General features: G+C 39.4%; 1 protein-coding gene across 1 annotated transcript in view; it reads right to left on the reverse strand.

The window, feature by feature from the left end:
- Dnah11 (dynein axonemal heavy chain 11) overlaps positions 1-12196 on the reverse strand; it is a 310480-nt gene that overhangs the window by 88752 nt on the left and 209532 nt on the right. The window contains exons 61-62 of the mRNA XM_021728753.3: positions 12029-12130; positions 4189-4323 (exon numbers count right to left, since the gene is read on the reverse strand). Coding sequence (XP_021584428.2) covers positions 4189-4323; positions 12029-12130 — 237 coding nt within the window. The remainder of the gene's footprint in view (positions 1-4188; positions 4324-12028; positions 12131-12196) is intronic.

Genomic DNA, 12196 nt, shown 5'->3' on the forward strand with positions numbered 1-12196 from the left:
TTTCACTATACCACCCACACAACATAAATCATTACTGACACTGGCTAACAAGGGTTTAAGAGTTGGAACATGTCCTGTAATAAATTTCTAGACAGTTAAAAATCACTGTAATTTTATTCTAATGCATTATAGATTGCCTGTAATGTCGTCCTGGCCGGGGTGACCCATTTCTAATTTTGAACAGCTGTTCAGCTCAGGAGTTAGTTAATGATTAAATATAAATTGCCTGATTTATTAGTCTGAATGGTTGAGCTTCCAGGTCAATGCTATATAGACAAAATCATCAGTCTTGATGTTTTTCAGAAGTTAACTGTCTCCTGTTCTAGTCAGAAAGAATTTATCCTCAAAGGAAAAGATCTGACATCTTCAATTAATCCTTCAAAAAATATATTTTTTTCCTAGTTAACAACACACAAGCTTTTTCCCCCGTCATTGTCTAAATCATCACAAGAAAGCAAAGTCTTTGGAAATATGGGCCATGTGGGAGAGACAAAGGGGAAAGCCTGCTTTTGCCTTGATAAAATGCAGGTACTCCATAACCACTTCAGAAACAGTCTAGGTACTTCTTTTTCTCAGGTACCTCACAGATGGTAAATACTTTCAAGGGTTTAAATCTTACCAAATTAAATGAGAGTAGTAGTCCCTATTAGGAGGAGTAAAATTTCTCAACTGACTTAAAGAATGTGTCTTCAAAGGGCTCCATTTTTTAAAAAAAACCAAAAAACAAAACAAAAACAAAAAAACACAAGAGATTTCCCAAATGCATCCATTCATTCTTTCAGCAAATAACTCTTGATGCCTGTGACATGCTGGGGACTAATCTCTGTGCCTGGGATCAAGTGACTCACAAAACATATGATGCTCTTGTTCTTGAGTGCTTACATATTAATGGGGGAAGAGAGTTAATAAGTGTGTGTGTGTATATGTACATCTGTGATTGTCATACGATGATCCATGGTACAGAGATGTAATGCTGAGTAAGTGTAAGAGGGCAGCAGAGCAGAGAGTGTATGTGTACGCACGTGCAGAGGTGGCAGGGTGGGTGCTCTGTTTAGGGAGGTCTGAGGAGACCACGTGATAAGTGTAACTTTTGGCAGAGACTGAAGAAGTGGGGAGTCAGCGACGTGACATCTGGGAAAGGGGAAGCTGTGTGGAGGAAAAAGCCAAAGGCCACAGACAGGGCAGTAACTGTGTGAGGAGGAGTGAGAAGACCAGAGGAGCAGCAGCAAGAGGGAAAGGAGCAGAGCGGAGGACAGAGGCCCCCAGCAGCCAGATCACATATGGCCTCCCAGGGTGTTTAAAGCCTGTGGATTGTTCTGAGTGAAGTGATTAGTTATTGGGGAGTTCTGAGCAACATGGTGACATGAATGGACCTTTCAAGGTATTGCTCAGCTGCAATGAGAGGAATGCACATTAGGGGGTAATGGTGGAGGCCACAGAGGTACTAGGGGGTGGGATGCTGGTGGTGTGGACCAGCACTGGGTATGGAGGGAGTGAGAGGTGTGGTGAGATTCTGAATGGACTTCCAAGGCAGGGCCAGTAAGATATGCCAATGAATTCCCTGTGGCTTGTCATAAGGGGCAAAAAGCTAAGGGTAATTCAAAAGCTTTTGGCTAGAAAACTTGGAATAAAAGACCTGTAGTTATTGAGATGGAATAAATAATACATTTTACAGAATTAACTAGGTTTTATATACCAAGAACTACCAGTTTCAGAATGTTGGGAAGAGAAGATTAAATTTGTGGCAAATTTAAATTAGATTTTTAAAATCCTAAATATATGAGAAAGTAGGCTATCACCAGCTCAACCATCCCAATACACATTTTTCTCTCCTCGTTTGCTAAGAGAACCGTCGTTCTGAATTGGGTGGTAATGAATCCAGCCTCAAGAGAAGGACTGTGATTGACTGAAGCAATCACTACCCAACATTCCCAGGCCTTTCTGCAGTTAGGAACTGTACATCTGGTTCTGCCTAAGAAACCTCAGTGGGAGTCTGCTAGCGAGATCTCTATGAAAACTTCAAGGTTTTCTTCTTTTAAAATTTTAATCAAAAGAGGAAAACCCAGCGATGGAGACTTCCCTCCTCCTCCTCCTGAGAAATCTGAAGGTGTAGCAGGCATGAGGCAAAATGCACGAGGTAAATGTCCACATGCTAAGCAGGTACAGCAGGAGAGGTTGGTATTTGACCATTAATCACCTAAATCAACAATGATATGATGGTCTACCCCTAGCATTTTTGGCAATAAACTTCTATTTGCTTAAGCCACTGTAAATCAAGTTTTCTATCATCGCTATGGAAACACATTTTTCTAAGAGTGCCGTTATACACTTATCAGCTAAATGTAGTTCTAATAATATAGTTATAAACTTATTTGTTAGATACTTCATGATATACTTTTCAGTTGTATACTTTTTATATGCTAATAGTGCAGTTATATACTTTATGCTTTAAAATAATACATTTACTGAGATATGACTCTTACATCAGGCAAATCACCCTTTAAAATATGCAACTAAGTAGTTTTTAGTATATTTAGAGACTTGGGCAATCATCTCCATGATCTAATTTTAGAGTATTTTCCTCACCGCAAAGAAAAATTGTTTGTCTATGAGCAGTCACTCCCTGAACTCCACCTGTTTCTCAAGCCCCTCTAACCACTAGTGTAGTTTATACATCTATAGATTTGCCTATTTGGAGCATTTTGTACACATGAAATCATGCAATATGTAGCCTTTTGAGTCTTACTCCTTTCACTTAGTATGTTTCCAAGGGTCATCAATGTTGTAGTATGTATCAATACTCATTTCTTTTTATACCTGTATAATATCTACTGTATGAATAAACCATATTTTATTTATCCACTCATCAGATGATAGATATTTGGATTGTTTCTACTTTGGGGTCTTGCAAATAATGCTGCAATGAGCAATGACAGTAGAGTTTTGGTGTGGGCATTTGCTTTCATTTCTTTTGGATATGAATCTTTTGGATATGTATAGCATTATTGAATCAAATAGTTACCTCATATTTAATATTTTGAGGAACTACCAAGCTTTTCCAGAGGCTGAGCCATCTTACATTCCAACTAGCAATGTATGTAGTTTTACTTTCTCTATCTCCCCAACAATACTTGATACTGCTGAAGATTTTTTTTATTATCATCACAGAAGATATGAAAGTGGTCACCTTGTAGTTCTGCAGTAGGAAATGCAAATGAAGCTGAACATCTTTTCATATTCTTACAGGCCACCTGTATGTAATCTGATGAGAAATGTCTACCCAATCCTTTGACCGTCTCTTTTTTGGGTTATTTATCTTTCTGACAGAAAACACTTGAATAGGCATTATCTCTTTCAAGATTCATCGTAACTTTGTGATAGGTATTATCCACATTCCCATTTTATGGGAAAGAAAACAAAGTTGAAGAGGCTCAGAGACTTGCCCAAATTGTTTAACACCACATGATAAAGCAAGTGAAATCTTAATTTTTGTGACTTATTTATGTCAAAGACCATATGTTCATACAGGAAAAAAATTGAGAATTACTTAAAAATCTTTGTCTTATGGAATTACTCTTAATATTAGCATGTCAGCCACTTATAAAAAGATGTAGTAACAAAAACATAAATCAATCAGATTTGGCTTAAAAGTCATGGTCTGCTGGTAGAATTTAATGCAAATGTATATTAAAAGGATCAACAGTTCTGTATCACAGTTACCTATTAGTTGTCCTGAGTTTTATGACATGTTATGACAGGTTTTTTTTTTTTGTTGTTTTTAAAGGACTTCATAATGTCCTTAAAAAGAAAGGAGAGGAAAAAGAATAAGTAGATACCTACCTATACAGCTGGTATACTTTACTGTTTTACAAGGGATACAAAACAACTAAATTCTGACAAAAGCATATCTTCTTCCTGCTTTTGTTGAAAACTACGCTGAAGTCACACTGAATTTACTGACTATGTTTAAAAAAAAAACATTGTAACTGATGTTTTCTTTTGTATAAAACAAAGGATTGGTCACTTCCTTCTGGCCATTTTGACCCACTGTGTGAGTGGTGACTACCTATTCCCATTTATTGTTGATTCACTCTCCTCTTAGTCATAACTGAAGGTGAGTAAATAATACAACCCAAAGAAGCTGAACTGAATGTTTAGTGAAAAGTTTAGAAGAACAAGTTATCTTGCCTCAAGTTCCTTGACAAGTCTGTTGGCTAGTTCAATGGTTTTGTTGGTTTGGTTCACCTCTTCTTGACATCGGACTTTCTCTGCTATTGCTTTTTCAAATGAAGCCGTGAGTTTGCTCAGATTTTGATCCAGATCCTGAATAAGAATCAAAGTTAACTTGAGTCATTATTAGTTAAAACAGAAATAGTCATTATCTGTTATCTTGAAGAAAAACAAACTGCTTTTTCTCCTTTGCTCTTTGACCATACATATTTTAGGGGAGGAAAAGGAGGAGGAGGATACAGTCATGATTGTATGTCAGAGCCTCTGCAGACTATCAGGTCACCATGTGATCATCTTACCTTCCTTCTCCACTCAGCAGAGTACAGAGAGAGGCTGAAGCAAGTGATGTGCTCTTAAGACTCATGCATTATGGGTACACCATCACCCTCTGCTGTCCTATGTAAGCCTCCTTTTCCAGTACCAGCTTTATTAATGTCCAGGGTGACCTTCGTTTCTTAACCTATTGACTCTTTTCTCATTTGATTCATAATGTAGGCAGTGAAAAGGGATGTGATTTATTGAGCCCCTTCAGACCAGACCTGATTCATCCTATCAGATTTTCTACTCTGGAAACATGGGATTGCAACTCAGAGGTAATCCATTGTCTTATAAAAACCTGGGAGGGACTGGGGGCTGGGGCTGTAGCTCAGTGTTAGAGCACTTGCCTTGCAGGCATGAGGCACTGGGTTCAATCCTTAGCACCCCTTAAAAATAAATTAATGAAATAAGTATATTGTGTCCATCTACAACTAAAAAATTTTAAAAAAACTGGGAAGATATACGTATTTTGAGGGGCAACATTTAGGGGAAGACCACTTTCCACCAGGGGCACAGGAGAGCAGATGAAACCATTTTGGAGAATGAGGAAAGATGAAAGGCTTGTGTGTAGAGGACTCAGTTATTTTAAAAGAATGAACTCACACATTAGAATACATTAATTTTTATGAAAAATAGCACTATTAAGCTTAGGATAGTGGGTGGTTAAGAGTATTCAGCATTGGCTCAAGTCTAGTCCCTCTTTGCCTCTATGATCCACAAAACTTTGAACCCATCATTCACATTCTGTGAGTTTCACATTTCCTTATTTGTTAAATGAAACTACTATTTATTTATATACACCTCATACAGCTTTTATGAGATTAAGTACATTAATGCACATGAAACAGGGCACAGAACATTCAGTAAGCATGTGGTGAAAATCAGGTTGGTGTATTGAAGTAACACTGAAGTTTTCTTTAAAAGGAACACAAATTCTGCTGGGCGCAGTGGCACAGGCCTATAACCCCAGTGGCTCAAGAGGCTGAGGCAGGAGGATGGCAAGCTCAAAGCCAGCCTCAGCAAAAGCAAGGCTCTAAGTAATTCAGTGATATCCTGTCTCTAAATACAATACAAAATAGGGTTGGGGATATGGCTGAGTGGTCTAGTGCTCCTGAGTTCAATCTCTGGTACTACTCCTCCAACCCCCCAAAAGGAACACAAATTTGCATTTGGTTTGTCTCTTCACTTAGCTGGAACATGATCAACTAATGACAAATATTTGGGTAAAATTCGGCCCTTGGTATATAACTCTGAGGAAAGTTTACCAGAAATAATTTGCTATGATAAACAGCAAGCAGAAACATGAAAGTCTATTACTTTCTTTGAGGGAAAGTTCAGTTGTTAGCTTGAGCTTATACTCACTAGCTCTGCTTCAGAGATTTGAAGGGAATCCGGGTAGTACAGATCAATCAACTTAATATAAAAATAAGTGTACAAAGTGTACATGCTTTGCACACAACAGCTCAAAGCAAATAGGTAATCATCAGATGATGTTACAGATGAAGATAAAATTAGGCTTCCAGAACCTTTTTGGAGAGGGTCTTAATTTTACTTTTTATCCCTCCCCCCCAATTTTTCTCTGAAAAAAAATCCCTATTCTTGTTATTTGTCTTTTCTTACCACCCATTATCTCTTTAACCAATTTCAATCTGACCTTTATTTCAATTTTTTTGTTGTTCTCCTCTACCATTTTACTGCAACAAATCTGGTAAGAACTACCAGTGAAACTATTATTATTTCATCCATATGCTAATCATTGTGGGAAAAAATGAAAAAAAAATTTAAAAACCCACAGATGAGCATCCCAAATATGGAAATCCAAAGGGGAAACTGCCCACCTGACCTCAAGGGATAGCTCACAGTCAAAAGGTAGGCAATTTAAAAAAATGTATAAAATTACTTTTAGCCTATGTGTATAAATGAGGTGTATGTAAAATATAAATGAATTTCATGTTTAAACTTGGCCCCATCCCTAAGATATTCCATTATGTATGTATGAATATCCTAAAATTTAAAATATTGGAAATCCAAAACACTTTCAGTCTCAGGTATTTTAGATTAGAGATGCTCATCCTGTATCCTTTAATAACTCCTTTAAGAAGCAACAATTAATGCTCTTCCAGCACATGCCAGACACTATTCTAAGTACTGCCCTGTGTTCTCTCACTTGACTTGTCCTATAAGTCCATGAGGAATTTCCCCATTTTACAGATGAGGAAACCAGAGCCAACAAGGTGAAGTTAGTTACTTAGCATCCCACAGCTGGGAGGTACTGAAATACTGAGTTGGAACTTAGCCTCTGTGTGGCTTCAGAGCCTGTGCACAGGTACCCTGTGGTACCTGTTCTGGGAGGTGACTCTCTTCCTCCTAGAATTTCCACTCCTTGTTGTTCCTGCAATCTCATTCTCTCTTGGCTCTCTCTCACCTAACAATCTCCCGTCTCTTTCAGGGATCATCCTCCTGTGCTCTCTTAGGGACTGGATCTAATCCTTTCCTTCCCCATCTCTCATTTCACTCTGCTTACCTCATTCACTTTCATTCTGCTTCCTGTCTCTTCCCCTTGTCCTGGAATGACCTTTCCAAAAGCCAAACTGGCCCATTTATCCCTCCTGTTCCCCAGCTACAGACCCTCATTGACTCTCCACAAGTGACAGTGTTGGTTGTTGATTTTGACCTGCAGATTCATGATGAGGGTTAATCTATTCTAGGGCCCTAAGCTTTGTTCATAACCTGGTTAAAAGAAAATATCATTAGTATTCATGACTGTCTGTAATTGGTTTTGGGTGGGGGCATTAAAAGGCATTAGAAAGCTAGGTATCTCCTCACCAATACAATGCCTATTTACCTCATCCCTTGCATAAGTTCTGGGGTAATTTTACCCCTTGCTCCCATTTCACCAAAATGACCCCCACTCACCAACTCCCGTACTCTACTCTTTAGCCACACTAAGCTGCTCCTTGTCCAGAGAACATATGGCTCTCTTCCATAGTCCCTTCATGGATGCTCTACCCCCATCTTCCAGTCCAAATTTATACATCTTTCAAGATTCAATTTTGGGGAAAAAACTGCTTCACCAAATTCTTCCTGAGTATCTCTCACCCTCATCCTCATGTGTAGAATTGACCACTCTATTCTTCATACTTCAGTGGTAGACAATACAATCTCTCTTGACTGCACCTACCAAATGAAATAGCACCCTTTAAATTCACTATAAGATTTTCCAAAGTGAGGACAAAGCCTTAGTTAGCTCTCTGGACTGCCCAGTCCACTGTTTTAAAATGTGTATTTACTGAACCGAATATTGAGTCTCTCAGAACAAATGAATGTTTTAGTTAAAATATAAGGTGTGACCCAGGCACAATGGTGTACATCTATAATATCAGTGATTTGGAAGGTTGAGGAAGAGGATTTCAAGTCCAAGGACAACCTCAGCAACCTAATGAGATCCTTAGCAACTTAGTGGGACTCTGTCTCAAAAATAAAAAGGTCTGGGAGGGTATTTCAGTGGTAAAGCACCCTTTGGTTCAATCCCCAGGACCAAAGGCAGGGGTGGTAACTGTTTGTTCACTTAACTAATAATTTTTTTTGGTATCTCCCATGTGTCAGGTACCAGGCATAAAAAACTAAAGACCTTAAGAATCTCAGAGTTAGTGTAGAAATGACAGTCTGTATGTTCAGGTAAGCCATGCTCTAATGCACCAGTTATATGTCATAACAGAGAAATTGGTGGTCATTTAGGGGAACTTCATGGAGAAATAAAGTCCAACCCAGACCTTGGAGAACCAGGGAAATGGGCAGGTAAGAGAACACAAGATCCCAAATAGTCTTCAATATTAGTATAGAGCAAAGATCAGCAAATTATGGCCCCTAGATCAGATCTAGCCTGCTGGACGTCTTTGAATGGCCTATAAGCAAGGAGTAGATTTTATTCTTTAATATGTTAAAAGTAAAAAACAAACAAGCAAACAAAAAACTATTAGCCTGTCCCTAAACATTTTTGTGGAAAATTGAGAATATTACTCCTACAGGAGTCAGGAGGCAAGGAAAAGTAACAGGTGGGTGGAAATATGAAGTCCACTCTGCTGGCCGTCAGAGTAATAAAATCCTTTCCTCTCTGACTCACAAGTCCCATATTGTCTGTTAGTATGTGTGAAATTGTGGTATATAACCTTGTTAGCTTGCAAGGAGGATAAAATTCTGTTCCTTTTCCAGTTCTTGACAGACTCTAGCCTCAAGGTTCTAGAAATAAATGGACCAAAGATGGAAGAACTCAATTCAAGAACTCTAGCTGTCCAAATGCCCTAAATCAGTGATTTTCAAACAACAAGCAACAGAACTACCTGGAAGGCATGTTAAAAATCTGGATTCTGGGATTTTACTGCCAGAGTTTCTGACTCAGTAGATCAAGGCCGGGTCTGGAATCTACTTTTAAGCAGTTCCTGTGAAACACTGATGTTACTGCTGGTCCAGGGAATAACTTTGAGAAATACTACCCTAAAGAGATTGGTTTAAGATTTTCTTTATTGCCATTCTTAGGCTCCATTTATGACACATGAAAACCTTTCTTTTTTCTTTTCCTTTTTTTCTTTTCTTTTTTTTTTTTTTTTTTTTTTGTGGTACAGGGGATTAGGATCCAGGACCTTGTGCATGCAAGTCAAGCATTCTTCCTACTGAGCTATATCCCCAGCCCAATATCCTTTCTTCCACAAAGCTTAGCAAAATTTTTTTTTCATGCAACCTTCAATATGAGGCTGTCCTTGAATCTAAAACTAGAGACTCAAAAGAACAATTGCACAGAGACTTACACCCTGGTATTATGATGTTTTCATGACGGTTCTGCTGTTCCCGTCAGACATACTCCCACTATCCTAGGTAAGAATGCAGCAGGAGACACAGGTTAGGAAGCAGGAAAGCTTAGGAGGAGAAATGAAAGGCTGGAGAAAATGAAAGCTAGCAAAAACTATAATTTTACTTGGGCTGAGATCTCTATTTCATACTGTATGCCAACAGAAAAACTGTACAAAGTTACCTTGTCCTTAGCCTGACCAGCCACGTAGCCTTGGGAGGGCCTTGGACCCTTGAGGGAATTGCAGCCAGATTCTGCTGCATTTGTAACTCCTCTCTTGATCTCCACTTTGGGCAGGGCTATATGGAAATTTTTTCTTCAAAAAGTTAATTCAACTATTATTTTGTTTTTCTTTTCTCTGTTTGAAAACTTAATTATGAGGCTGATAAGTGACCCTCTGCTTATTCTTTGGGTTTCTGAAAACACATGGTGTGAATAGTTCTTTCCAGTTAGCTGTAGCTATGTCCAAACAATGACTAGTTCTAAAAACACAGAAAGTCTTAACTTTGGATTTAACTCGTGGTTGTCTTGAGCATCTTCAGCACTTTTCCTATGAACATCAAATTGCTTCTAATATTTACCAAAGTCACTAACAGTAGATGCAACATTTTTCTAGAGAAAATTGACAGTTTTGACTAATGAATGAGGATGACTTTTGTAAAGTTAACATGTTTACCCTGGATGTGTCCAAATCAGCTGCTATTGCTGCCAATCTGCTTTTCTTCCACTAGTCATCAGGTAGAGGAAGAGGTACCTAGTGAACAGGAAGAGAGTGTGTGTGTGTGTGTGTGTGTGTGTGTGTGTGTGTGTGTGTGTGTATGTGTCGGGGGAAGGGGGAGGGGAGTGGAGGGAGGGGGTCAAGTCACCTGGGCAGGGAGTGTGGATCAGGAAGGTCTCTTGGAAGCAGCCTCAAAAAATAAGGGGGAGTCGATGGTTGCAAGAGGTGCTAAAATTGTATGTGTCATAGGAGAAAGATTCTGAGATTTAAATAATCATAATGTAAATATAATTACCCAACAGTAAAATGAGAGCACAAATCAATCTCTTTCTGGTATATTCAAAGAGTCAGTGTCTTGGGCTCTGATCTGGAAAGTTGATCTCACTCCTTGGCTTTTAATAGCTTTGCTCTGAAACATTGGAGGCTGGGGCTATTAGGAGTCCCCTCCCTTTCTGCCCAATTGACTAGTGAGTTCACACATAAGTAGGTCTAGTTGCAGCCTTGTTCTAAAAGAGGCCTGGTATAGCTATGCAGCTACTGCAAGCACCAGATTCTAGACTTCAGTGGCTGCTGCATTCATATTCTCAGGAATCTATGGCAGGACAAAGTCCGAATAAGGAACATCCTCCCTGCCATCTACCCTCAGCCCCCTCTGCTCCTTTGTTCTCACATTATCACGGGACAATCTCTCTATACATATGATCTTTATGCCAACAATTTCCAAATCTAAGTTCCTGAGTCAGGCTTCTCTGTCAAACTCCAGTCCTGACAGTGGAACATCTACATATGGGTTTTCAACAGGAAGGGCAGGAACTAATATTTACAAAATATCCATTGTGTGCTATACACTGCAGAGTACCTTAGGTCACAGTGGAAAAAAAAAAAAACCCTCTAGCTAATTTGACCTAAAGGGAATTTACTGGAAGAACATGGGAAAGCTCTCTGGGGGGATGGAAAGGCAAAGAATCTTCAAGAAGATTGGGGACTTAGAGGCAGGAACTGCTTGAGTCTTATCTGAACACAGTCTCTAAAAGGTACAAATACTGTTCTCAGTCTTTTACTCCTTCTGCCCATCATTCAAATTTGAAAGATGGGGGGAATTTAATTGGCAAAGCTTGATAGGTAGAACAGGGAAGGGCAATCCTGCTAAAAACCCCCTCTTGAGCATATCTAGTGATAAGAGAAAATTCTCCAAAGATAAATCTGGCTGGTTTCCCTTAATAAAGGCGGCAGACTGGATGCCAGGTAGCCAAAAGTGATTGGAGCTAAAGAAGTTTTGAATTTGGGAGCATTTTAGATTTTGAATAAGGAATGCTTAATCTGTACCTATTTCAGAGATGAGAAAATGGAAGCTCAGAGAGGTTAAACAACTTGTGTGGGGTGAAAAATAAATCATGGAGCCAGGATATAGACCAGTAGAAATCATGGAGCCAGGATATGGACATTTTTTTATATTTTGGGGGGCTAACTCAGGGACACTGGACCACTGAGCCGCATCCCCAGCCCTATTTTGCATTTTATTTAGAGACAGGGTCTCACTGAGTTGCTTGGCACCTCTCTTTTTGATGAGGCTGGCTTTGAACTCGCCATCCTCCTGTCTCAGTCTCCTGAGCCACTGGGATTATAGGCGTGTGCCACTGCACCTAGAGGAGCTGGGCTTTCAAGCCCCACATGCTACCTGCCCTCCTCCTCTTACCAGACTGTGGAAATTAGTTAAATGCAGACACTGCTTCCACTGTTCTAGTCAGTGCCCAGCACTTCACCGATCAGAAACATCTATTGAATGGGTATGTAAGGGAAAACATCCATGAAGATCAAATTCCTTTCTGTTAGGCAGAGCTTATGCATGACCATGTCCAAAGAAGGGTTCCTAAGGAGGCAGTGGAAACTTCTTTAGATTCATGTTTTGCACTTACCACAAGCTTTTTCCTGATGGCCTCAAGTTTTTCAGTAGCTGCCGCCAGTTCTAAGTTTGCTTGGGCTAATGCTTGGCGTTTTGGTTCGACATCACAGTAGACCTGGAAATCCATATGGGATTTAACTCAGAAGGCAATACAGATGCGAATGGGAAGAATAATCACTTG

The sequence above is a fragment of the Ictidomys tridecemlineatus genome, chromosome 2, assembly GCF_052094955.1.
Source record: "Ictidomys tridecemlineatus isolate mIctTri1 chromosome 2, mIctTri1.hap1, whole genome shotgun sequence".
NCBI classification, from domain to species: Eukaryota; Metazoa; Chordata; class Mammalia; order Rodentia; family Sciuridae; genus Ictidomys; species Ictidomys tridecemlineatus.